At 35.3% G+C, this 27,729-nt stretch overlaps 3 protein-coding genes across 4 annotated transcripts; all 3 read left to right on the forward strand.

Annotated features, from left to right (window-relative positions):
* Window positions 1-1,575: 1,575 nt before the first annotated feature.
* LOC125874522 (elongation factor Tu, mitochondrial-like) lies at window positions 1,576-9,035 on the forward strand. The gene is made up of 12 exons (XM_049555427.1): window positions 1,576-1,817; window positions 3,211-3,286; window positions 3,393-3,485; window positions 3,565-3,639; window positions 5,694-5,798; window positions 5,890-5,980; window positions 6,087-6,292; window positions 6,553-6,636; window positions 7,137-7,199; window positions 7,287-7,349; window positions 7,762-8,002; window positions 8,741-9,035. Exons 1-12 carry the CDS (start codon window positions 1,630-1,632, stop codon window positions 8,809-8,811), a joined length of 1,356 nt encoding a protein of 451 aa, XP_049411384.1. The 5' UTR covers window positions 1,576-1,629; the 3' UTR covers window positions 8,812-9,035.
* A 1,004-nt stretch (window positions 9,036-10,039) lies between these two features.
* Window positions 10,040-11,093, forward strand: LOC125875215 (heavy metal-associated isoprenylated plant protein 32-like). Its single transcript, XM_049556316.1, has 3 exons — window positions 10,040-10,060; window positions 10,210-10,285; window positions 10,663-11,093. The coding sequence occupies exons 1-3, from the start codon at window positions 10,040-10,042 to the stop codon at window positions 11,091-11,093; spliced, it is 528 nt and encodes a 175-aa protein (XP_049412273.1).
* Window positions 11,094-13,589: 2,496 nt separating this feature from the next.
* Window positions 13,590-27,273, forward strand: LOC125872234 (mediator of RNA polymerase II transcription subunit 33A-like). 2 transcript variants are annotated; one of them, XM_049552951.1, is made up of 12 exons: window positions 13,590-13,957; window positions 15,072-15,182; window positions 16,791-17,138; window positions 17,287-17,606; window positions 17,686-17,777; window positions 18,139-18,475; window positions 18,838-19,048; window positions 19,800-19,914; window positions 23,251-23,412; window positions 24,029-24,686; window positions 25,060-25,266; window positions 25,959-27,273. In XM_049552951.1, exons 1-12 carry the CDS (start codon window positions 13,680-13,682, stop codon window positions 27,128-27,130), a joined length of 4,011 nt encoding a protein of 1,336 aa, XP_049408908.1. In that variant the 5' UTR covers window positions 13,590-13,679; the 3' UTR covers window positions 27,131-27,273. The 2 variants fall into 2 exon arrangements, with proteins under 2 accessions (XP_049408908.1, XP_049408909.1); XM_049552952.1 differs by lacking the exons at window positions 13,590-13,957; window positions 15,072-15,182 and adding an exon at window positions 15,685-15,751.
* The last annotated feature ends 456 nt before the right edge of the window (window positions 27,274-27,729 follow it).

Raw genomic sequence — 27,729 nt, forward strand, 5'->3', positions numbered from 1 at the left:
GATTACAAATCACAATAGCTAAAAATTTAAAATATTTTTAAAATCATATAAAAATTTCAATAACTTCTCAAATTTCATAATATGACATAAATTAAAATAAAAAAATAATATATATTGGGCCCCGTGCTGGCACGGGGTCCTATATCTAGTTCATATATAAGGAGCAAGGTATTGTAATGTAGTAAGGAAATACGTCATTTTGACTACCACAATAGTATATTCCATTGCTCCTCCTTTCTATAAAGTAATTACTATCTGAATCACTAAAGATGTTTTTTGTTCATTAACTACATAAGCACATATTACATTTTGATCTTATTGATTAAGAATCCCTACGATTAGGGGTGTATATTGAATTTTACATATCTAGTATTGACTATCTATTTCATAATTCATTAATATACAAGTTTAAATTTGAGGTTATGGAGTTTTAATAAGAATTTACTTCTATTATTACGAATTAGTTTTACTGGTGATCATCTAGTTTTGAATTTGTTATATAAAAGTTGTTTTTCTAAAAAATTATTGTATAAAAGTCTTTCAATTTAAACTATATCACCCACAGGTTATTAAATATAACTTTTCTCCTATAAAGACCATTCAACTTTAGCCAAATTAATAAATAAGTAAATCTCATTTGTTAATATTTTATGCTAAAGATATGAAACGACTCTCCATTATATGTTATTATGGTACAAGTGATTGAAATATGATATAAATATCAGAATTTCAATCATATAAACCTTAAATTCATGCAAAAAATACTTCAATTTTAGTCATATGCAGTGGCCTTCTAACTTCCGACAATATTTTTACAATTTCAAAAGATGTGCATATTTGAATTTGTCCTAAAATTAGTAAACCAAACTTGCAAATTTCCATGCATTGTGAATTTGACTTAATGATGATCTCGAAATTGATTACTCGTGTCTCAATTAGAGTATAACTTAAATTTTCATACAAGGTTTGATACATTGCAAATTAGATTCAAAAACTTTTAATATGATAGTTAATGCACCACACAACTCTTCATATATTAGAACATGTACTTATTTGAAGTTAGACCTTGCGCGAACTTATACAGAAACTTAATCCGTGGAGAAGCTTCTAACCAAACTTTGTACTAGAGTTTCACTTGTGACCTTAATTTCACATCCAACTCACTTTCTATACTCAAACTTCGATATTTATTTTTTTATTATCATAGTGTTTGAGCTAAAATTCTCGCTCCTTGATGAATTTCCACATGATACTTGCCACCTCTCACTAGCAACATACATCAGGTACAATCCGAGACCTCATAGTGTTCAATCCACGTCTTTAACCACTAAAATCAGTTCTTGATCTTTATACGTAAGTACAACCAAATTCAAATCTAATTACATACGTCGAACCATTCAAATCATATTTCAAAGGTACAAGGTGTTACAATAACGCCCCCAAAAATAGATCTTGGTGTACATCACCCAACAAATGGAGGTCCATTTAACTAAACCCGACCCATATTATCCATTTGAGAGGTCATTCAATACGTCGTCGTTTCTCTCTCGATTAAACCCTAAACCCTTGTAAAATCCAAAACATTTCCACTTCCCATTTTCATTTTATCTCAGCTCGGCGTCTTCTTCAATGGCGTCAGTTGCTTTCAGAAGCTCAAATTCGAAGCGATTGCTTGCAGTTTCACCTCAATTATACTCTTCATGCTGTAGAGGATCGGTGCCAGCTCAATTCTCGCTCTCCGAAACCATAAATTCAAATGAAGCTCCCGCATTTTGTAACCATCCATGGTGGAGATCCATGGCTACCTTCACTCGAACGTAAGATAATTTTTTTTTTTTTAGAGATTTTTATATCAGTGTAATGATTCGCATTACGAAAATCGGAGGTTTTAAAGGCAAAATGTTGTGTTAGTTGAGGTGTAGTTGATTGATTGATCAGAGTATGCAAGCACTCATTTTAATAATTTGCTTGTTGATCCAGGTAAGATGAAATTTTTCTTGTTTAGAGATTTGTTATGATAGGAATTTATAAAAAAAAACGCCTTTTTACAGAACTGTGTTGTGTTAGATTGAAATGGAATTATGTGGTGTTAGTGGTTGATATGCCCAACCTTGTCTAGCTTTGGATTGAGGTGTAGTTGGTTGATTGATCGGTGTATGTGAGCACTCATTTTTATTATCTTATTGTTGATCCAGGCAAGATGAAATTTTTATTGTTTAAAGATTTGTAATGATAGGCATTTATAAAAACTGCCTTTTGAAGGCAAAACTATGTTGTGTTAGAAGAAAATGAAGTTCGAATAGACCAGAATGTATACAAATGGTTGATATGCTCAACCTTGGCTAACTTTTGAATTGAGGCGTAGTTTATTGATTAGAGTATGGGAGCACTCATTTTAATAATTTGCTTGTTGATCCATTCAGTTCTCACTTAATGAAAAGCTAAATGCAACTCACACTTCCTAACACATGGTGGAGATCCATGGCTATCTTCACTTGAACCTAAGATTGATTTTTTATTGTTTAGAGATTTGTAATGATACACATTTATTCATAAGCACTTTTTGAAGGCAAAATTACATTTTGTTAGGATAAAATGAAGTTCAAATAGAGCAGAATGTATATAGATAATTGGTTAGTAGCTCCAGACTGTGGTTTAGTTGATTGATTGATTAGAGTATGCAAGCACTTATTTTAATAATTTTCTTATTTATCCATTCAATTCTCACTTAATGAAAAGCTAAATGCAAATTAGATTCTCACACTTCCTAAACACATAGTGAAGATCCATGGCTACTTTCAGTCGAATGTAAGATTAATATTTCATTCTTTAGAATCACTGTACAGATAACATTTGTAAAAAATGCCTTTTTAAGGAAAAAATTGTTTTGTTTGAATGAAATGAAATTCGAATAAAGCAGAATATATTGTTCCTGAAATATGGAGATTTTTCGGGTTTCTCTTTACTGATTGGATGGAAATATAAATATCAACTATCAAGGAGAAATGCCACGTCAGTCAAACAATTAACAAATTATGAATCACTCCTAAAGTAGCTGGGGTCAGTGATATGAACCTGTGATAGCTATTCCGCTCTACATAGGCACATATTTCTGTCCTCAGTCAACTATGCTAAGTTGGAAATGTTGGATTGAAAATTTCACCATCCAATTCTTGTTCTCATCTAATAATATCTTTTGGGTTCCTGCAGAAAACCTCATGTTAACGTGGGAACTATTGGCCATGTTGATCATGGAAAGACTACTCTAACAGCTGCAATTACAAAGGTAAGGTTGGTTAGTCTTGGTATTTGTTATTTTGTTTTCATCTGTTGTGACCTCATTCAGTTATCTAATCAATCCGTGACAAAAGAAGAACCTGTCCCTTGTCTAGGTTCTAGCAGAAGAAGGAAAAGCAAAGGCTGTTGCTTTTGATGAGATTGATAAAGCCCCTGAAGAGAAAAAGAGAGGAATTACAATCGCTACGGTAGGGATGTTACACCATTTGTGTTTACTCCCTCTTTTTTTAATTATTTTTTTTTGACACTGGAACTGATGCATTATAGGCCCATGTGGAGTATGAGACGGCTAAAAGACACTATGCTCATGTCGATTGCCCAGGGCACGCTGATTATGTTAAAGTAAGATGCATAACCTACCTATTTTGATGCTATTATCTCATTCATCGTAATTCATGATTTTAAGTGCTTATTACGTAGGCCCTTTTGGTACTTATTGAAGAAAGTTATTATTTCATGGGGAGTACTTATTAACGGCTACCTAGGAAATACTTAATATCAAGCATTCAAGCTTATCTAAGCTTGAAAAAAACTATGTGTATGCAGTTAAATTAATCCCCACTTGTGAGATTACACTGGGTATGTTGTTGTTGCTGTGTATGCAGTTAATTCTGTATCACGGGGTCGTTTTCTTTTTAGTGGATTATGGCCTATAACAATATCATTGAAGGAGAACTATAATTGGTTCCCCAAGATTTAAGTTGTAAGGTTTGAGCAGAAAGATAACACTCAGAGATTCCAATCTGTTGATACATTGAAAGTGGTCATTTTCTCTATCTGCTGTAGAAAACTAGTAAAGAAGGTATAATATTTAGATTTTCTCGTCTAAAAAACTATTTTTAGAAGCACCTTTTGTTGTTGCCGACTTCCTTCCCGGGCACTAGCTGTAGAGCACAGGGTAAACCCTTTTTAAATGTTCTTGCACAATAGAGGTAGTGTTACATTCTTTACCATTAGAAGATAAAAAGTATTAACTAATATTTTGATATTGGTATGCTTTTCAATAACAACAACAACAAACCTAGTGTAATCCCACAAGTGGGTTCGGGGAGGGTAGGATGTATGCAGACCTTACTCCTACCTTTGTGGGGTAGAGAGGTTGTTTTCTGATAGACCCTCTGCTGGTATGCTCAATATAGTTTCATATTTGATTGAAAATGTCTGGTTTGATGTGATTAACATTAAAGCACATACATGGCGCTTACTTTGTATAATTAATTACTATTACTGTTTAAATGTGGCATGTTCCTCTTAGTTTGCAGATTTCAAAGGCAATTATCTATTTGTTTCTAGGTATTACTTTGACCAACCTTCGAAATAAAATTCTGTGATGTTTGAGTCTCTTGAAGATAAAACTTATATGTTTTGGAAGTATATGAAAAGTACAAGTTGAAAACTTTTGCTGTTCGAAACATGAAGGGTGCTTATTGCTTAATCGGTCCTTAGTCAAGAAGAGGGGCGGTCTAGTAGGAGACACCCTCCATTCTTATCTATATGATCAAGAGTTCGAGTTACCAAGAGGAAAAAGGGGAAATCCTTTTTTAATAGAAAGGGATTTCCATTGTTGGATCCTGGCAAAAGGGGTTCTTGGAGATGTGGGATTTACTATATCCCCAAAAAGTAGTCATTAGTCAAAAATAGAATTAATTTGTCTTTTGAGAAGCTGAAAGTAACAATGTTTTGGAGGTTGAGGATGTGCTCACTCAACAGAATTACAATGGAGAGAGAATGAGAGTTGACTTTTCGCAGTAGATGCCAGCTGTGTGAAAAGAGCGAAGATGAAACTTATCGCTTAATTTTGCACTGCAGCTTTGCTACGGAACCGTGTTCCTTAATCTCTTCTAGCTCAGTTGGGTTATGTCGAGAACCATTAAACAACTGCTACAATGCTGGACCGGCAAGGGCATAGGGAAGTGCAAGAGGAAGATATGGGAGACCATCCCTGAGGGTATTTGGTGGGTGATTTGGAAGGAGAGGAAGCAAATATGATAATATTTACACTCTGATATACAGATGTATTTCCTTTTTGGGTTTTTGGTGTAGACTACAAGATGTTAATGCAGTTTATAGGATGAGAGATTTTCTCAGCTTCCATCAGTAATTGTAATGAAATTAATCTGTATGTAATTCTTGGCACAATCTTTGTGCTTCATTTATACAACCTTACCATTCTAAAAAAAGCAACTATCTTTTGGGACAGTGTATGATAGTTAAAACATGTCAGCTAGTAATGTATCTGTTTGAAGTTTGAACTCCCCCTTTAGATAAATTTGTCCAGTATTATAGGTTATGCTTGTCAATGTCAAAAACTTGATTTCCTGTACAAGATAATAGTTCTTTTTTCCCTAATACAAACTCCCATTTTGTCCACTTTTTCATAATTTCTTTTTCCATAGAATATGATTACTGGAGCTGCCCAAATGGATGGTGGTATTCTTGTCGTATCTGCTCCTGATGGACCCATGCCACAAACGAAGGAGCATATTCTGCTTGCACGCCAGGTCGATATGTGTCAGTTTGTGAATAGACTTGTAAAATAACTGACAGCTTTATGTCGTGATTCTAATTTTACTCTGTGCCTACATTTCACAGGTAGGTGTACCATCACTTGTGTGCTTTCTAAACAAGGTTGATGCTGTTGATGATCCGGAACTCCTGGAACTTGTTGAAATGGAACTCCGAGGTAACTAGCTTTTGCGGACACATGTGAATTTTTTTGCATTTTGAAGTCTTGGTAACTGCCATAATATCTTTGCTAAATTTCCTTACAAGAGCTTTCCTGTTTGCAGAGCTGCTTAGTTTCTACAAATTTCCTGGGGATGACATCCCTATCATTCGTGGTTCAGCTCTTTCTGCATTGCAGAGTACAAATGAAGAAATTGGGAAAAAAGCTATTCTGAAGTTGATGGAAGCTGTAGATGATTATATCCCTGATCCAGTGCGTCAGCTTGATAAACCATTCCTAATGCCAATAGAAGATGTATTTTCGATTCAGGTATTTAGATGTTCTTTAGCTTTGTGGTTTTCAAGAGTTCTTTTTCTGAACTGTCGCTTAAAATTCAACTTCACTTTCAAGTTTCTAACTTTTTCTTATTTTTATGTTTTTAAAGCCTAAACAAATCCTTTGCTTGTAAAACTAAGGAAAGAAGTCTGCTTGAATCGTAATAGCAAATCAATGCTTCTTAGTTGCTTGATTCTGTGGTATTCATTGTTAGTTTTTCCTTTTGTTGATTATTTCCTCTTTATGTTTCGTAGGGACGTGGAACTGTTGCTACTGGGCGTGTTGAACAAGGAACCATAAAAGTTGGAGAAGATGTGGAGATTTTAGGACTGATGCAGGTAACATGTAATCCTTTTATTTTTATTCTTCATTTGGGGAGGCAATTGTTAATTTCATAATTTGACTATTAATTTCCAGGGGCAGTTGTCTAGATTATATCTTTTTGTTCTCCCTGTTTCGGTTGAAACAGTCGAGGACTACAATAACATGATTGTCATCACCTGATTAATAAGCAAGTAACTTTTACTTTATCTTATTGGCATTATGGGCTACTGGATAGAATTCTAGATAATCTTTTCTGTTAAAAGTAAAAGCAAATGGTTAGATGGTTGTAATATATAATTTTCAGGTTTGACGACCTGTTCTATTCATAAGCTTTGGCTGAGGCCTGAGTTTATATGTTTTTCTGATGATTAAGATGCTTGATCTAAATGACAATCTTAGCTGGCTTTTGAAGTTTTAACAGCTCTGATTCCTTTGTTAAATATCTGGTACTTGATAAAAGTATGTAATTCTGCTCTTTGTAACACATGCTCCTAATATCAATTTTATTTTATAGGGCACTTTAAAATCTACAGTTACTGGTGTTGAAATGTTCAAGAAGATCTTGGATCATGGACAAGTAAAAATCTAACCTAATCTTAATCACTTTTGTAATAGTTTCTTACAGCATTAACTGATCGTTTCCCCCCTCAATATTCTTAATTAGGCTGGTGATAATGTTGGCCTTCTTCTTCGTGGCTTGAAACGAGACGACATTACGCGGGGAATGGTATGTTTGAAATTCTGTTACAACTAGTTGGACATTTTTGTGGCCAGTTTGTGGTAAGCTGCTGTGACATCCTTCGTAGAACTTCTTACCTTTCTTCATCTTTATTTTTCATTCATTGCTAGCTCTACTATTGTTCTATTCATGTTGTATCCCTATTTTCTGAAATTTAATAAAAGCAATTAGGAATCAGGTTCCTTTTTGCAATGTTAGGTGCACCCCTCTATCATCAGCCTAAAAAGAGAATTCTTGGTTCGATTTTCCACCTTAATGACCGAAATTAGGAGTAATCTAATCTCTGATGATTGTATCAAGCATGTACTGTAATTCATGATGAAATCGGAGTCTGAAATCTTAAGAAAATAAATTTCTTTTACATATCTTGCAAAATGTTTATAGGCCTTTTGTTTTGTAGGTGATTGCAAAGCCTGGAAGTGTGAAAACATGCAAGAAATTTGAAGCAGAGATATATGTACTTACAAAGGATGAAGGTGGTCGACACACTGCCTTCTTCTCAAATTATATGCCTCAATTTTACATGAGGACTGCTGACATCACCGGTAAAGTGGAGTTGCCTGAAAATGTCAAGATGGTTATGCCTGGGGATAATGTTACTGCTACTTTTGAGCTGATGTCTCCGGTTCCCCTTGATGCAGGTGAGTAAATTATTCAGGCTTCTGGTTTTATATGAAAGCAATGATATATATTCAAAAGGTCCATTATCATTAGAGAATTACAATTCGTTCTAGTGGCAGAAGATAAATTTTACGAATCACCTCGCTTGTGGTGGCTGATGGTGTCACTTTTACAAGGAATTACTGATTGTCACGGTCTCACTACTGATGTGATAGTATCTTATTCTCAAATTAATTAGATTCATGGCCGTCACACACCTTGTGCCCCATAATGCTGCTATTACATCTTAATTAACATGAAACCATCTCACCGGCCTATTACTATGCAAGATAACTCAATGGGGTTGATGCATTTGATTATCGAATAACTTTGATCAGTCATGAAATCTCTTTGATGCACTTGTGATGATTAGGTCAGGAAAGAGATATTCTTTTGGCAAGTAAATCCAAATATTTTTTTTATTTATAACATTGAGCTTGTACACTTCTCAACTAATTCCACGGAGTACTTGCTACTTATTGCTAGTGTATGTATCGGGTAATTTTGTCCACCAAGGCTTGGACAAGATGGAAAGAAATCACCTATTATTTATGTCGTCTTTGCATTTGAAAAGAATGAAATAGATGTTCACTATCATGCAGGCTGTGTTATCCAGTCAAGTGAATTTATATTTTAGACATGATACTCAGTTTATGTGTTTTTATTTATCGTAGAACGGATATGATTGTTTCGATGCCATTTTATGTAAAAATTTGCAGGACAAAGATTTGCTTTGCGAGAAGGTGGTAGAACAGTTGGCGCGGGCGTTGTTTCAAAAGTAATAAACTGAGGCTTCATGATTTAGATGATTTTAGGTTCACTATGGTTTTCTCTCTAGGCAGGTTGATGATAGGAAAGACTTTAATTTGTTCATTGTGGAAATACAAGACTTGATAATTGCTGATGCAATTTTTTTGTTTTTTATGAAAGTGTCAAAAGAAATTCAAGTCTTGTTAATTGTGCCTATAAATAATTTTTTTTGGTATTACTAATAATATATGTTCTTTGCATTTATTTGAAACTCTTTGCTAATTTGTTAAACGAGTTTATTTGCTTTTGTTATTCAACTGTGTTGTATATGATCTGATGAATTAGTGTTGAGGGTGATTTTAATACTTCTTTGGGCATGATATCATCATCTTCAACCTTATCATTTGTCTACGCGCACCTTAATTAATTTATTTACTATATTTTTTTTTATTATCATATCACACATGCTATGAAAAATACTTGTTATCGCAAGTCAACTTAACTTGATAGTGTAGAAATTTATACACCAACAATACACATTACTTAAAGCTCTTTTTCAATATGGTAAATTAAATTGTCAAACTTATTAAAGACAATTACTTGTAGTAATCTTATTACGTAAAGTTCTTTATATTGTCGATGTAAATAATCATAATCTCATATTGGATTTAACGTGACTTTTTTGTTCCCCTTGTCATAATACTGTTCAAGTAACAAATTTGAAAAATAATATACTTAAATGTATATTGATAAGATATTTGATTTCTTCTTTTAATCTCTACATTTATTAGCTTCCGTTCTCAAAACAATTTCCAAAAGGAACAAATCTTTATTTTACCATTTTTATCCATAAATAAAATCTTGGAAATTATATACATCGTTTGCATAATCTCATTATTAAAAACCTTATCATCACTCCTCTTAATCATAATATCTTCCATTTTGCAATTTCATTATATTCTAAGGTTAGTTTTCTCATACCTATGTTCGAATATTCCCTCGATTCTTGTGCAAAGCCGGAGTCAAGAATTGAAACTTACAAGTTCGAGTGACAATTTGTACATATTCAATAGATTTAATCAAAGTCATTCAATTTTATTGAACTCGTAAATTTTAAGCTCTGTCATTTTTTTAGTGGTGAACTAATTGTAAAAACGTTGTACATAATTACATAATATTGAATATTAGTTGTGTGTATATATCTCTGCTCACGCTGATTTCTTATTAATTTTTTAAACCAGTTGTTTAGACACCAATAATTAATTTCAATGGAGCCCATTGCAGACGTGGTAAGAGAAAAAATATTTCTATTTTTTTTTGTATATTTGACTATCTATATTACCTTTTCAACAACTTATTTCATGAAATATTTTTAAAAATAAGCAGATTTTAGAAGTTTGATCAAACGTCCTACTAATTGTTTTTGTTGTTGTTGTAGAGTTGCAATTTGAAAGTGAACATCCATTGTGATACCTGCAAAATGAAGATGATGGAAGTGTTGCACTCTGTACGAGGTAATTAGTATAAATTTGTTTAATGTAATCTAATATGTTATATAGGTAATTAGTAATCAACTTTATTAAGTTTTGAGTTATCAATATAATTTTACTAGGTTCTCAATTAATACTTATAAAAGAAATTTTACCTATTTTATCTTATAAAGAATTTGATTATATAAAAATCTTTATATTGTTAGTACATAAAATTTAAATTGTTCGTAAATAAGTTTGACATGAAGAAAATGAAGTCAATAGGTTTTGAGGCGCAACTTGTTATGACATGTGTGGCTTGAGTATGATAAAATATTTATTCACGCATAACTAAGTGTTTACTTATTAGGACAAATATTTTATATCGATTGACTCTTGATTCTGAATTCACTTCGGTATAGGAGTGTATGCATTGACTATAGACGCAGAAAAAGGAATAGCAAATGTTTGTGGAGAGGTGGATCCAAACAGGTTGTTATTAGCATTGTTAAAGTCAGGTCAACATGCAGAATTAATAAATGTGAAATTGAAGCATCCTTCTCTTAGTAATCCTAGAAATCAATATGGACACAATAATTATGGCCATATTGGACATGGCTATAATAACTATAATTCACTAGATGGACCTTATGGCTACAATAATCATGCACTGGATGAGCCAAGCTCTTACTATCCTACTAGAGGAGCCATGGTTGATCAACCTTATTATTGTTCAAGCTACCACAACTCTTCTCCTTATGTTGGCTACGAATCGACTTCGTACCTAAATCGACCTCTAATCACGGATCATGTCATCAGAGAAGAACCTATGAACTGGTGTAGTATAATGTGATGAGGAAGTGGATTTGAAATGTAGACTTGATAGTCTTGCCATTTTAAGTTTATAGTATTGGACTCGTCAAACTTTTAAAATGACAAGTTCAAAATCTATTGCTGGTTGAAATTTTAGTATTGAACTCATAGTATATATGCCAATAACATAAAGTGAATCTTTCATTTTTTATTTTATAATCACCACATTTAAGGCCATGGCTATAACAGCTACTTCCAATAATAATGCACTAGATGGCACTATGGCTACAACCATATTCAAATGCATTGAATGATCCTTGGTTGATCAACTTTACTATGTACTTTACTGGCACTAGTCGAACGCCATATTTATTTATTATTATTGTATTTATATCGATTTCTACTCGTGGACCATATCATCAGAGAAGAATCCATGAATTGGTGAAGTATTCTTTGATGAGGATGTAAATATGAGACGTAAACATTACAATTTTAACCTTTCATGTTTTTATCTTCATTCATCGTACTTTTAGTATTGTAAATATGTTAATATCTACATTGATTGTACTTTTAGAATTATAAATTTAGAATTTACTGTTTATTGGAATCTTAAATATATTCCATATGTATATCTATGTTATTTATCCAAAATACGTGCTCGATTAGATATAACGAACTATTTATTTAACGATTTGCGTACATGGACTTCTCTTAAGCTAGTTATTCTAATTTATAGTTCTTTTGTTTAATAGAACTTTTCAAGAACTGATTAATCGAATAAGTATATAAATAAAATTTCGTTTTAACAATTCTTTTTCAAATATGCTAATACGAGGTGCTTTATGCAATAAATTACTTTTTTTTTCCGCCAAAATTTGCCTTATTTTTATTTTCAGAATCCTCATGTAATTAAACAAGTACAATAGTGCAACTTGAGGTTTAATTTGTGGAAATTAAAAGATTAGATAGTCAACTGAAATATTTTAAGTACTACTACTAGCATTATCACGAGTACTTAATTGTCTTAGTCAAGTTGTAGTTGAATAAATTAGGATACATTTATTAAAAAATAAGATGGAACTAGAATATAGCTTACAAGTACAATCAAAATAATAGTGCCGATTCAAATATTACTTTTATTAAATATCCACAAATTATTAGTTGTTTAAAACAACTCAAATTCGAAACTCATGAATTTTAAATCTTGACTCCACTATTATTAATGTACTATGTATTTTAGGGAGTCATTATAAATTAATTAATTTTATGTCAATTGTCAATTTATTGTAACTCTCCATTTTTATCCAATTTAAACTTCTTGTCCTTTCTTTTCGTATAATTTAATTGAACCTTCATTTATAGGATCAGTAATATGATCAAGCTCACACATATAATTTTTTAAATGTTTTATATAGTCAAATTTAAATAGAATAAAAAAAACTACAACTAGCAAGACTTTGTTTTTTTTAATGTACACTTGATAAAATACACTTTAATAGTACATTTTATAAAGGGATCAAATCCATTTTTCAACGATTAATGAATGACTAAAGTAGGGGTAATAGCTAGTTATTTACTTGTATGATTTTTCTCCCCAAGTTTTTTTTGGTTTCCTTTGGTGTTTGGAGTTTGTATTATAGCCTCGATTAAATTTGAATCGCACACTACAGTACTCATTTGAGGGTGACAACGTTCCCAATAGAATTTTTTCATTTCTAGAATCTAAATTCAAAACCTCTGATTAGGGATGAAACAGTTCCACCACTGCACCATAATTCATGTTGATTTCATAAGTTATTCACTTGTATGACTTAGTATAATCTTAGAAGTCTGGTTTGAAGAGAGTGGAGTATATGCATAATTGTATAGAGCCTTGACGGAGTAAGTATATTACCAATTAAGTCTGTAAAACAAAACAATAACAAAAAAATATGCTAAAAACTATAAAGAAGAGTGCAAGTAATAACAACAAATAATACAATAATTGAATCAAAGAAAATAACGGATACTCATAAGTGAAAGCTCAAAAATATTTGATTACCTACGGACCTTTTATCTTAATTCTCAATTTCCATATTTTTTGGTCATGTCCTTGATCAATTGCAAGTGAATCATGTCTTGTCTAATCATCTCCTTCAATACTTCTTCGGCTACCTTTCCCTCTCTAATTCCCGCTATAGGCAATCTCCCACATCTCCTCAGTCCTCACTCCTCACTATAACATCTGTGCATAATCTCTTCATATGTCAAAACTATTTCAGTCCCGCATTTCTCATTTTATACGTCACATATTACCATCTTTACATTATTTTGAATATAGCTTATTCTTGATCCTATCTCATTTTTTGTCTACAAATCCATCTCAATATTCTTATTTCAATCATTTATAAATTTTTAAGCGTGTGAATTTTTGATCGATCAACATTCATTTCCACACGATATAGCTAATTTGACCATCGTATTATAAAGCTTACTTTAAATTTTTCTATTTTTAAAATTTTAGTCCGAAGTTTTTTACCCTAAATACTTATACCCGGGACTGTGTTTCCAGCAAGCCAACTTACTCTGCGATCGACATAATTGCCGGCGTAACCCGCCGGAATCCAATTTCCCGACCGGCGAATCCATGGAAACGGTAACCGTACATTCGAGCCAATGGGACAGAGTGATGGAGCTGACGAAATTGGCTCAGGAAAGAAACACCGATCCATTGGTATGGGCCATGGAGCTTTCCTCCAGTCTCAACTCCGCCGGCATCTCTATGCCGTCGACTGACGTTGCCGCACTTCTCGTATCTCATATTTGTTGGTCCAATAATGTTCCTAATGCTTGGAAGCTTCTAGAGAAAGCTTTGGTGTTTAGAATTGTCCCTCCTCTGTTCGTTCTCGCCCTTCTCTCTACAAGGTCATTTTCTTCCTCTTCAATTTTTCAAATTTTGTACTTTTCGTTTATGAAATTGATTTCGTCACAAACTGAAAAAAAAAAAAAGGAGAATTGCATTAGGCTGATGTCTGAATTTGATCAACAATTTGAAAATGGAGTTGAATAGAGCTGGCAGATGGGTTAATATGATCCTCGTATAGTATAGGAGGGTAAGTAATATGTAAGAATTAAGTAGGTGTTTGGCCATGAATACAAATTGGAATTGCTTTTTACTCTTTGTGAGTAATTTGGAGTGAAAAAAAGAAGAGTATAAACACCTTTTTGTTGTTTATCAAATTCTTGAAAATTCTGGAATTCAATTTCAAGATGAATTTCAGAGTTCTATGGCCAAACGTGAACGGATCCGGAAAAAAGGAGAAGGAGAATTGCATTAGGTTGGTGGAATAAAAAAGATCTAACTTTGATTACCAATTTGAAATGGAGTTGAGTAGAGCAGAATGAATATTGGGGGATTTGAGGCATAATTAATTGATTTATTCATTTAATCTATTTTGTTGTATTGACTTTATTTCCTTGTGATTTCGTCCCAAATATAAAAACGAGGAGAATTGCATTAGGTTGATGGCTGGCATTTGATCAGCAATTTGAAAATGGAGTTGAATAGGGCTGAACAGATGGGGGATTCGAGGCAAAGTTCAGGGGGTTAATATGATCCTCACATAGTTTAGGAGTGTAAATAATATGGAAAAGTTAGTGAGCGTTTGACCATGTTTCATTGTGAAATTTGAAAAAAAAAGTAGTTTTTTTTTTCAACGCCAGAAAAAAGTGAAAAAAATTCTTGGCAGCTAATAAGACCATTGCATAATTTAAATGTGTAACTAACAGTTTCGTCATATTATTTACACTGCTGGGTCATTTTCTTGCTCTTCAATTTTGTGCTTTTTACTAACAGCCTGGAAATCGAGGAGAATTGCATTAGGTTGATGTCTGGCATAAAAAAGGTCTAACTTTGATTACCAATTTGAAATGGAGTTGAATAAAGCAGGACGGATAGTGGGGAATTTGAGGCATAATTAATTGATTTATTCATTGAGTCTATTTTATTGTATTGACTTTATTTCCTTGTGTATTATAGAGTAATTCCTGCTCGAAGGAGCTATCCGATGGCATACAGGCTGTATATGGAACTTCTAAAAAGATATGCTTTTTCATTACCATCTCTAATTAATGGTCCAAATTATCAAAAGTAAGTTTCATTCTCCTATTTCAAGTCATTTTCTTGTATTCTTTTAGTTTGATCCATAAGAACTTGTTTTTTTTTTTCTTTTGTTAGGTGCTTTAGACTATATTTTTTATTTCTAGGATCGGTAGTTCGATGTTCTTCTACCTCTCAAGGTAGGGGACAAGATCTGCGTACAGCCGTACGCACTACCCTCCCCAAACCCCACTTGTAGGACTACACTTGGTATGTTGTTATTGTTGTTTGTGGTGTTGCTAGTGGTTCAATGTTTTGGAAAAGGCTTCTTGGTGCTGAGACTTCATGGTTCATACCAGTCCTACTATCAAGTGCTATATAATGGCCCAAAATCTAAAAAAATGTAGTTTGTGTAATGTTTTACTGTTTCAACTCAACACAAGAATGGAAATGAACTGATAGATTGGATATCACTTCAACTAGACTACAAAATATAGAATCAATGGAACAGTAAAAGAAATGGGATAAGAGGAACAAATTTAGAAGGGGCTCTATATGGAACTTCTAAAAAGATATGCTTTTTCATTACCATCTCTAATTAATGGTCCAAATTATCAAAAGTACATTCCATTCTCCTATTTCAAGTCATTTTCTTGTATTCTCTTTAGATTGATCCATAAAAACTTTTTTTTATGGATGATGGTTTGATGTTCTGTAAAAGCCTTCTTTGGTACTGAGACTTCACGGTTGCTCTTGGTCCTACTATCAAGTGCTATATAATGTCCCAAAAACTAGAAAAATGTAGTTTGTGTAATGTTTTACTATTCCAACTCAACACAGTAAAACGGAAATGAACTAATAGATTGGATTTCACTACTCAACTGGATTTCAAAGGAAATATAGAATCATTGAAACAGTAAAAGAAAAACTCAGCATACTACATTTCTACTGCTACTTCATATTTATAGCTAGGTCTTGCTTCTTCCAAATCCTTCTTCACTCTTCACGTACTCCTTATCCAGGCTACCAAATGAGATCACTGTTGGAGGTTTGTGTATTCTTGTGCTTTGCCTTAAAATTTTGTTCTCCCGGAAACACATTACCTGGCTGCTGACTGTGTTAGTTGACTGGACCTCTTCTGTTAAGGTGTTCATAACAGTTTGAATTACTTTGGACACAGTGGCTCATGTCTCACTGTATAATAATTTCCTTGGACACTCATTGCATCTTCAAACTGTCACAACATAGTCTATGATGTGTCCCAGAGTATTACCTTTTTTGCTATTGAAGTATTAATTTGGCACAACTCTTTTTTCCAATTGTCTCTTTTTGTCAATGGAGGTTCTTTTGTTCCTTTTCTGGTTTTCAATATCTTCTCCTTTTCATTCAGAGTGAGGTCCCGTAAATTTATGCCTCAATCTGTTGTGCAAATGCTATCTCAAGTGAAATTTCTTGGAGATAATTTTTCTTTTTATGGTCCGGTGAATGTTTGTCCTCCTATTTTTCCTGGGAGGTAAACAGATGTCCATGTGGATGAAGACCAATACTAATATTCTTGACTGATTCAAATTTCCCAAATTAATTTTTGTTTTGAGCTAGTTTAAATTTTGTGGATGAATTTCAGTAGAAGAGTTAACATGTCTGGAGGTGCTATTGCAGGATTATGGAATCGATAAATGATACTCTTCATCTTTCCCGGATATTTGAACTCCAGGGATCTGAAAGTGGAATGCATGTGATTGAATATGTTTTCACGGTTGTATGTCAGTTACTTGATGCCTCACTTGATGATGAGGGGCTGCTGGAACTGACTGCTGAAAAGAAGTCTAGGTGGCCAGTTGCAACTCAAGAAATGGAAATCAGCAATCGTGATGGCTTTGCTGGGAAAAGAGTTGAACATCGTGAAGGATTATGTAGAATGAACACTGTACTGGCTATTGAAATAATTGGCGATCTTTTTGGGGACAAACTGACATCCATGATTCTTTACTTGGCACATAGGAACATGTAGGATGAGTAGATGACAGAGATTCCTTCATTAAGTTGTGTGCTGTATCAAATATCAACATGTCTATTACTAATGCTTTGTTTCTTACAATTCTGTCGAGCTATGAGAGATGTAGTGCTTAACAAAATGCTCATTTTCTTTCTTTAGGCCCACACATTGGGATTCTTTCATGCAGCACTTACACCTTCTAGTGTCAAACTCGTCAGCTTTAAGAAACTCTAAGAATATTTCTCCGGAGGCTTTGGTACTGTTGATATCCAAAAACCGTGGAGTCCTCTCCAGAGAATGCAAAACAAGCTCACGGAAATTTCTTCATGCTGTTATGGCCTCTGGATCACTTGCACTTTCTGCTAGTCGGTTTGATGATGCTAGTACATCAGTTCTCTGGCTACCGATTGATCTCTTTCTTGAAGATACCATGGATGGATCAAAAGTGGCAGCTACAAGTGCTTCTGACACCCTTACTGGTAAATACTGTAGTCAATGGTCTAAGTTCAATATTGAATATACCCTGTTGTGTTTTGCTAAACTGGAGTTATTGTGCAGGTCTGGTGAAGGCTCTGCGGGCAGTTAACTGTACATCGTGGAAGAACACATTTTTTGGGTTGTGGATTTCAGCCCTTAGGCTTGTTAATAGAGTAAGAATCAATTAAGATATCCCTTCTTTCATCAGCTTTATCCAGGTTGCTAGATGGCAGAAAAGTATGCTTCCTATCCATCCTGCCATTTTCCTTCTTCAGCTCTAGGTCTTCTTTTGTAACACGATTTTCCTTATGAGTGCTTGCAAGTTTCAAAGTTCTGTAAACCACACTAATTTATTAGTTAAGGACTAACTGTAGGGTTTCCTTCTTACTCTAGAATTTCATTCCTTTGTATAGAATGTTAAATGAAACTATTTATCAGAATTGAAACTGCAGTCGTATTTGAGCTGGTCAAATTTAATGTTAGCTTCATTTCGATATTGAAAATATACTAAATAACTGCTTTTGGTCAATTTAGGAAAGGGATCCCAGTGAGGGTCCAGTACCTCGTCTTGATACTTGCTTATGCTTATTGTTGTCTATTACACCACTAGCAATTACCAACATTATTAAAGAAGAGGAAAATGATAGCTGCACTAGTGATCAAAGAACAGAGTCCACAGGAAAACATCGTCAGGCCTTGGTTTCTAGCTTACAGCAACTGCATGATTATGAAGGCTTGTTGACCCCACCACTGCCTGCAATTCCTTTGGCAAACCAAGCTGCTTTGAAAGCAATGATGTTCCTCTCAGGGCTAAGTGGGGGAAGTGAGTATTTTGATGGGATGAGATTGAATGACATGCCTGTCAATTGTGGTGAGTCCAGTAGATTTCAAGAGAGGCTTGTGTCAGCCTTGTATCACTTGCTGTCTGGATTCCATCTTGTATTCTTTTCAATTTAACCAAGTTCTAGAATTTGCTTCCTCTTTATTCCCACAACCCCATCCAAGTGGTTGGTGACCTTTTCGAGAATATTTTTACCTCTCTCAGCTATTCCTCTGTCCTTCACCCTCGCCTTTGTTTTACTTTTTAAATTTCTTTCCTTTAACTTTTGAGCAGATTTGCTTTTAGACTATGTTGGGAACTCCTAACCAATCTAGTGCATCTCTTATTTAACTCTTATATGCATAAGTATGTTATACTGGTAGTGTATGCTAATCATCTGTAATTATTTCTAGCTGGAAGCTTGTGGCACCTTATTGTTGAGGCTTGCATTGCTAGAAACATTTTGGATACGTCTGCTTATTTATGGCCGGGATATGTAAAAGGTCAATTCAATCAAGTGCCTCGTAACATGTCAGGCCCATCGCCTAGATGGTCATCATTGATGAAGGGGTCTCCCCTAACTCCTCCAATGGTCAGTGTATTGGTTTCAACACCCGCTTCAAGGTATTAGAAGTTGACAATAAGAATGTTTTTCTTTACTTCTGGTTTGCTCACTTCATTCCATCATTTGCCAAGGTTAGTTGGTCCATGCAGTAGTGGTTGTTCCCCAGTGGCCGTTTTTTATTTCAAATTAGGAGTTTTCTACATATTCAGAGCTAAACGATATAAAATCTGTTTGTAGCTGGAAAATAGCATGATTCTTAAAAAAAGCCTCTATAGATTTAAGCAGTAATTATATTCCATGCCACTGGTTTGTGGTTTCTTTTAAGGTCGTATTTGGAGTTCTCAAACATATTCAGAGTTAAAAGATGTGTTATAAAAAACAGTTTATAATTAGAAAATAATGGGTTTATAGTTTTTACTTAAGAAAACATAAGAAAACATCTGCAGATTGTAAGTATTCACATTTGGTGCACTCCAATTGAAAGAGAAGCTGACCTTTAACATCAAATATTCCCAGTGGCTAAGCTCTTGAAACTGCATCTTCTGGTGCTTTGGAGCAGGTTTAAGGATAAATCAACCAGTTGGATTTCTGTTTTATCAATCTAAATTGCTGAGAGTATGCATGTCAGTGGTCATATATTGGGAATTGCAGTCATATCATTAAGTAGAATTATTTTCCCTTGTTTCTCTTAGCTATAACCTGGTTTTCAGTTGAAAATCCTTCTCTTTTGAAGTCTGGGAATATCAAATGCTCTTTCTTGAAATTTATGTTGTATGACAACTGAATTTAAGCTCATGGATTTGATGGAAGCTTAGCAGAAATAGAGAAAATATATGAGATTGCTGTCAATGGTCCAGCTGAAGACAAGATTTCTGCCGCTACTATTCTCTGTGGGGCTTCTCTTGCTCGTGGTTGGAATATACAGGTAATATTGAACTAGTATTATGTACTTTAGTAGCAGTAAAACCTTAAAACTATCTTCAGCTCCGGAAACCTCTTTGAGAGCCTGCATTTTTGCTTGATTTTTTTCTAATAAACCTTGTTTCTTGTTTTCCTTTTCCTACCCTCCCATAAACCCATGACAAGAAGGAAAAATTTCATGACCTTAGCACAAGTGTCCTCCCAAACAAACGATTATTGCACAGAGGAAAGAACAACCTTAACTAAATGAATAAAAAAAAAAATATTAATCTTTAGTTTTTTTTTTTAAAAAAAATAACTGCCATAGTTAAATGAATAATGTAATTAGTAAACAAGGCTGAGAAGCACTGCCAAATGGGTTGGATACGCAACCCCCTGATAAGGTTAAATTAAAGATAGATTTTAACAAAGTTGGAGCAGAAGAACACTCACCTGTCCACCATCACTAATCTTGTAAATGGCAATGAAGAGCTGAATGAAGGTATTGATCTCCATATCATCTCTGGTGGGTGGGGTGTTTGTGTGACTGGGAGAGAGTATACCTGGTGTGTATTCTCTACAAGAGCCGAATTAGATAAAGCAGGCTGCCCACTTCTAGTGGCTCACAAGCAGTGTTATGAAAAGCGAAAAGTGCAAAAAAGCTCTAAGGTCCAGTGGGGCCTTAATCGCAATACATATATATATATACCAAGACTAATAATTATAAGCATGAATAACAAATATATGGACAAAGAAACTGTTTGTTTTTACGAAAAAGTGAAATATCATTGGCTTAACGTCGCCTCTTCAGGAGATGCTCATTCACAAGGAAAAGTATGTCTTAGAGCCTTGATGATGACACTAAAGTGCACATTAAGCGAGGCGAAGCTCTCAATGCGTTTTGAGTGTCGCCTTAGGGCTTAAGTGCGCCTTTAATAGCACCGCTCACAAGAGTTTTTAATAGAGAGATATAGAAGAAGGGAGCAGCTGTGATCAAGTGTTTGCTGGTAGAAGTGAATGGTAGATGATGAAGATTTTTTTATTTTTTTAAATTTCCAGGATTGCAATCCTGATGATGTATATATAAATCATGTAGAAGCACAACAAAAGAGGGGGACTTCGCCTTAACCCCAAATATACATCAACGATTGTCAAGTAATCCTTGCAAAAAGGGGAATGTTTAAGCATGCCACTGTTTTATATTCCCACATATCTAGTGAGTAGTGATCATACAATTAGCTTACAAAAAAATTGGCTTTGTCGTATCTTATCCTTATGCTAGGTAATTGCATCTTGTCTAGCAAATAAGCAGTGGGAATAGCAAACGCAAGGATAACTCTCCAGTGCTGTCCCTGGCTATGACTCCTATTCCAGCCTTTCCGTTATGCTCCAGAAAACTTCCATCTGTGTTAAGTTTAATCGTTCCAAACCTGCAAATTACATCATTAAAGGGTAGTTTAGATTTAATGAGTCTCCAAGATAAGAAAGACATTTTGAATGAAGTACTTTTATGCCAAATGTTTTTCCTTATAGGATCTGACACTCTAGTTTCCCTTATGCAATTCCAAGCAGAGTTATTTGAATAGACGCCATCACTAGTAGCCTCCCAAATCAAGAAATCACTTCTACTACTGGAACCAATTTTAATATTGGTGATATGCTGAACCAGCCACGCGGCAACACATCTTGTAGTCTCTGTACATCCCAAACCTGATTGTTGATGAAGTTTTTCACTTGAATTTTGATAGAGTGACTTTGGTCAGGAGTGCAAGTTGCTAAAGATCCATAGCCTGTCCAGTTGTCCCACCAAAACTACAATCTCCTTTTTGGATGTTCCAGATCATATTGTGCTCAACTTTTGATCTGGTTTGAGTAAGATTCTTCCAAATATGAGAGTTACCAGATACCCAAACTTTAGCAACAAGATGAGATGGATACAATACTTGGCCTTAGTGAATTTAGCCCACAAAGTATCTTGACACCTGAACCTCCACCACTTCTTGATATTGAGGATATCACAAATGTTTTTCATGTTTCTCATACCTAATCCACCTTCATGTCTCGGGAAACACATGTTCTTCCACGAGCTCCAATGATATTTATCTTTATCTGTTGTGGAGCCCCAAAAGAACCTATTGAAATGTCTCTCCATGAGCTTGATAATACCTTTAGGAGGAGTTAAAACAGTAAGAGTGTATATAGGCAATGATTGGAGGACATGTTTAATGAGAATGTATTTTTTTTTTGGTTTCCCACCCTGTGTCTAGTACCCACATTAGAGCCCGACTAAATCCGGATTCGCGCCGGGAAGTCCCACATTGGGGGGTAAAGCACTCCCTAACAAAGGCGACTCCGTACCCAAGGGGGCTCGAACCCGAGACCTCTTGATTAATGAGAATGTATTTGCCTCCATATGAAAGCATGTTTCTTTGCCAACCATTGAGTCTTTTGACAACTTTCGATAACAACTTCTCAAAATATTCATTCCTTTTCTTCCCAACATAGATAGGGCATCCAAGATAATCAAAAGGAAACTCCTTGTTAAGGAAACCAGTGGAACTTCTGATTTTGTTAATCCTACTAGGTCCTGTACCTGGAGCAGTAAGGAAAAAACATTTATTTTTGTTCATTTTCTGGCCTGAACTTTTTCCGTACCAGTGAATTTGCTTCAAAATCATCATAATGGATTTGGCATTCCTACTAGTGAATATCACAATGTCATCAGCATACGATAGATGATTAATAGTCTGCCCCTTCATGGGCATAGTAAAAGGTAAGAAATGATTATTTTGAATAAGTCTGCTAAGCAATCTAGCTAAAACTTCAGAACCAATGATAAAAAGAGAAGGAGAGAGAGGATCACCTTGTTTGAGTTCTTGTGAAGAAGTCAAAAAACCATTTCTTGTGCCATTAAGAATGATGGAATACCAAACATTTGATAATATGCCCATGAACAGTTTAGTAACATCTAAAGAACCCTCCAGTGTAGAGATGGTGAAGATTGAAGAAGAGAATAAAGCAACATTTTCTGTTGAGATGAAGTGCTATCTGTTTCTGAAGGAACCCTCCGTTTAGGTGTTGAGAAAAAATAGTTTCCTTTTGAGAAGCTCTCGCAACAATTAGGACTGCTGAAATTTATTTGGATCTGAAAACTACACAATATACTCTCCTCAGGGATGAGATCATTTTTCATATATCTATAGTATATTTGGTTTTACTTTGCAAATAAATTCAGATGAAGGCACCCTGTTCAAATAACTGGTGTCCTAAAGTCATTCTCAAGTTCAAAACTGGTATCTTGTATGTTTCATTTCTTGTCTATCACACCCATTTCACTGTGTTTTCATCTACATGCTTGCAGGAACATGCGGTTCTATTCATCACTAGGCTTCTTTCACCTTGTGTTCCTTCTGATTATTCTGGAACTGATAGCCATTTGATTAGCTATGCTCCTTTTCTGAATGTTCTTGTTGTTGGTATAACATCTGTAGACTGTATCCAGATATTTTCTTTGCATGGATTGGTAGGTAATTCTTCAGCTGTACTTTTCTTTTTCTGAAATATGTTTGTGCCATTCATATGTTAATGTCGGGGAAAATCACTTTGGCACATATCAGATACTGGCATATTGTTGCACTACTGATCTCTCCGATTGACAAATGTGCAGAAGCAATTTGTCCTCTGTGCACCATTTCAACATTTGTTGTTGGTTTCACTAATGAATCAATCTGTGCACCATTTCAACGTTTATTGTTGGCTTAACTAATGAATTGAAACATATCCATTAGTTACTTCCTGTTCTACATGTTGAAATCTGTGTATGGAAGACCTATACAACATGTTTGAAAGTTGAAACTACACTAACACCGAAGCCTGGGGCCCTGGACATATTGCTAGCATTTCTTATTGATTCTGGGCCAGAAATGGTTGTTAGAAGTGTCTTCCCGTCAAATCCTGATGCTTGCCTCTTTAATGTACTTTTGCTAGTTCTATAGGCAATTGATACCTGAACAATGATTTGAAGAACTAAATTCTGTTGACAATAGGTTTCGAAAAAAGTACACTGAGTAGCAACTGGGCTTAAGATACAGATGGAGAAACCAACCTATGTGCTGATGTTGTACTTAAATTTCTTTCAGGTTCCACAGCTTGTTGGTGCATTGATGCCAATTTGTGAGGCCTTCGGTTCTTGTCCACCCAATGTGTCATGGACTCTTCTGTCGGAAGAAATTACTTCACATGCCGTTTTCTCAAATGCATTCACACTTTTATTGACATTGTGGAGGTTTGATCAACCACCGCTTGAGCATGTCACGAGAGATGTTCCTGTGGGATCCCATCTAACTCCTGAATACCTATTGCTGGTTCGCAACTCCCAGTTGGCATTCTCTGAAGATTTGCTGATAGATCAAAGCAAAAGCAAGCAATTGTCTAGAGTTGTCAGTCAATTACCTAGAGAACCCATATTTATGGATTCGTTTCCTAAACTAAAATGTTGGTACCGGCAACATCAAGCATGTATTGCGTCACCTCTCTCAGGTCTTGTCCCTGGAACTCCTGTTCATCAGATAGTTGAAGCACTGCTGGACTTCATGTTCCGAAAAATAAATAGTGCTGGTCAGTCCCTTATACCTCCAACTTCAAGTGGTAGTAACTCATCTGGGTCTGGAAATGAAGAGATATCTCCTCATCTTAAGCTGCCCGCTTGGGATATTTTGGAAGCTGTTCCTTTTGTGCTTAACGCTGCTCTCACGGCATGTGCTCATGGGACCTTGTCACCACGTGAACTAGCCACAGGTTAGTCATTTGACATAATGTCTACAATTAAGCTTCAAGAGTAATTGTTATGCTTGATAGGCACAAAACTAAAAATGGTATACACTAGAACACCCACACAAATGGACACTTAAGCCAGTTGTCAGAGCTACAGCCTACAAGGCACATCTTACAATGCCTGAATGCTGCTCCCCCCCGACCAAAAAGAATAAACAAAATAGAAAAGAGTTAATAGTGATAGACCCTATCTATTCGCCATGCAACACAGTGAAAGAAGATAGAAAGAGGAGGAAAATTCACATGACACACTTGAACTTATCTCATAGCTGATGTTGTATTTTTTTTATGAGTTCTATGAGTTGGTATATTGAGCGCTGCACTTTCTCTATCTCAGGTCTTAAGCATCTAGCTGACTTTCTTCCTGCATCTTTGGCAACGATTACAAGTTACTTTTCAGCTGAAGTGACACGGGGTATTTGGAAGCCTGCTTCTATGAATGGAACTGATTGGCCAAGTCCTGCTGCAAATTTAGCAGCAGTGGAACAACAAGTTAAGAAAATCCTAGCTGACACTGGTGTTGATGTCCCAAGTCTCTCTGTAGGTGTGCACTTATCTGATTTCACCTGATCGCCTAATCCTTTTAAGACGAGGAACTATAGACATAAGAGAATACTTCTCCTCCTCTTTTCTTCTAACCTATGGGCTAAGTTACCACAGTGACAAGTTGATCACCCGTTAAAAATTTCTCAAAGGAATGGTGAGGAATCAGCAGTAGTAGNAAGTCTCTCTGTAGGTGTGCACTTATCTGATTTCACCTGATCACCTAATCCTTTTAAGACGAGGAACTATAGGCATAAGAGAATACTTCTCCTCCTCTTTTCTTCTAACCTATGGGCTAAGTTACCACTGTGACAAGTTGATCACCCGTTAAAAATTTCTCAAAGGAATGGTGAGGAATCAGCCAGTAGTAGACTGAACGTGAACCTACTTCCACCCCCTTCTTTTTCCGTTCCTTTTTGTCATGGCATTGATGTTTGGTTTTGGGGGATTAGATCTCTGATCTCCTGTTTTGACATATTGAATTATATTGCCTGAGCTAAATAGCTAACAAGGGTTGTCTGTCGATTCTAACATTAATGCATCAGTTAAAAAACCCGTCCTGGCTTGCTATGTGATAGACCTGACTACCATATCTATCTAATATACACATCTGTGTGTAGGAGGAAGTAGGTGCAGGGAATTTAACTATTCATTCATTTATTTCGATGTTTAGCTAATGCTATGTGTTTGTAGGTGGAAGTTCTCCAGCTATTCTTCCTTTGCCTCTGGCAGTCCTTGTGAGCCTCACCATTACATATAAACTTGATAGAGATACTGACCGCTTTCTGAACTTGATGGGCGCAGCAGTGAGTAACCTGGCTACAAGTTGTCCTTGGCCATGTATGCCTGTTATGGCTGCTCTATGGGCTCAAAAGGTTAGACGCTGGAGTGACTTTCTTGTTTTCTCTGCATCCCGGACTGTTTTCCACCACAGCAGTGATGCAGTGGTTCAACTTCTTCGGGTCTGCTTTACAGCTACACTAGGTATAGGTACATCTTCTATAGAAAGCAACGGTGGGGTCGGTTCTCTTCTTGGTCATGGATTTGGTTCACATTTTTCTGGTGGCATATCTGCTGTTGCCCCTGGTATACTCTACTTGCGTGTTCATAGAGCTGTCAGAAATGTCATGTTTATGTCAGAAGAGATCGTCTCCCTTTTGATGCATTTTGTCAGAGATATTGCGGATAGTGGAGTCCCTGCTAAGGATTTGGAGAAACTCAAGAAAACTAGAGGTGAGATAAGGTCTCTCTCTAGTCAGAAAACAGATAGTGGATTCCCTGCATCTTGTCACGTCTCTCTTGCTGCAGCTATGGTCCGTGTCAAGCTTGCAGCTTCATTGGGTGCTTCATTAATTTGGATTACAGGTGGTTTAAGTCTAGTCCAATCTTTGCTGAAAGAAACATTGCCATCTTGGTTTATATCAGCACATAGGTCAGAGCCTAACGGTGGTGTTTCAGAAGGAATGGTTGCAAGGCTAAGGGGTTATGCCCTTGCATACTTGGCAGTGCTGTGTGGAACATTTTGTTGGGGGGTGGATTCCTCGTCACCCACATCCAAATGGCGACCAAGTATGCTCGGAGCACACTTGGAATTTCTCGCGAGTGCATTAGATGGCAAAATATCACTTGGTTGTAACAAGGCTACATGGAGAGCATATGTGTCGGGTTTCATAAGCTTGATAGTGGGATGCACACCAAGCTGGCTTCTGGAGGTGGATCTTCAAGTTTTGAAGAGGCTGAGCAAGGGATTGAAACGGTGCAACGAAGAAGTATTAGCTCTGGCGCTTTTGGAAGCTAGTGGTGTTGGTGCTATGGGTACTGCTGCTGAAATGATTATAGAGGGGAGCTTGAACTTTGCTAGATGAGCATTCAAGGAGGACTGGTAATGTAACATAGTCTTTTAGATTGTCAGTAAAGCTTTGTACAATTTTTTATTGTGTAAATGTTGAGAGGACAGATATAGAAGTTAGCAACCCTTCTATAGATCAGTTGAGATTTGATTGGACTATCTTACTTTTTTGTTTCCTGACATAAGTTCAAATAGAGTTGGTCATACATATTTCGGAAAATTCATTGATTAATATACACAAAAAATTGAGATAATCCTGAATTTTGGTTTTATGAAACATAAGCTCCAAAAAAAAAGTGACTTGTGTCTTTTTAGAACAATGAGTATCATTCAATAGGTCCATTACCAATGGATGCAAAAAATTCGAGCTCAAATAGAGTAGGTCATGCATGTTTAGAAAAATTCATGAATTAATACACACAAAAAATCGAGAGAATTCAAAATTTTTATTTTTTGTGAGACAAACTCTAAAAAAAAAAGTGTCTTCTGCATTTTCGAAAATAATGAGTTTCATCTAATAGGTTGTTATCCAAGGAGCAACAAATTAGAGCTCAAATAGAGTTGTCCTACATATTTCAAAAAATTAATTGACTAATATACACGAAAAGTTTAAAA

The sequence above is a fragment of the Solanum stenotomum genome, chromosome 8 (assembly GCF_019186545.1).
Source record: "Solanum stenotomum isolate F172 chromosome 8, ASM1918654v1, whole genome shotgun sequence".
Lineage (NCBI taxonomy): Eukaryota > Viridiplantae > Streptophyta > Magnoliopsida > Solanales > Solanaceae > Solanum > Solanum stenotomum.

Bases quoted from the DNA above. Each gene is read 5' to 3' on its own strand.
- LOC125875215 (XM_049556316.1), top strand. From the start codon at position 10,040: ATGGAGCCCATTGCAGACGTG. The intron at 10,061-10,209 runs GTAAGAGAAAAA...TTGTTGTTGTAG, and splicing joins TGGAGCCCATTGCAGACGTG to AGTTGCAATTTGAAAGTGAA. The intron at 10,286-10,662 runs GTAATTAGTATA...ACTTCGGTATAG, and splicing joins AGTGTTGCACTCTGTACGAG to GAGTGTATGCATTGACTATA.
- LOC125872234 (XM_049552951.1), top strand. From the start codon at position 13,680: ATGGAAACGGTAACCGTACATTCGAGCCAATGGGACAGAGTGATGGAG. The intron at 19,915-23,250 runs GTAATATTGAAC...ACATGCTTGCAG, and splicing joins CTCGTGGTTGGAATATACAG to GAACATGCGGTTCTATTCAT. The intron at 25,267-25,958 runs GTGTGCACTTAT...ATGTGTTTGTAG, and splicing joins TGTCCCAAGTCTCTCTGTAG to GTGGAAGTTCTCCAGCTATT.
- LOC125874522 (XM_049555427.1), top strand. From the start codon at position 1,630: ATGGCGTCAGTTGCTTTCAGAAGCTCAAATTCGAAGCGATTGCTTGCA. The intron at 3,640-5,693 runs GTAAGATGCATA...CTTTTTCCATAG, and splicing joins GGCACGCTGATTATGTTAAA to AATATGATTACTGGAGCTGC. The intron at 7,200-7,286 runs GTAAAAATCTAA...ATTCTTAATTAG, and splicing joins AGATCTTGGATCATGGACAA to GCTGGTGATAATGTTGGCCT.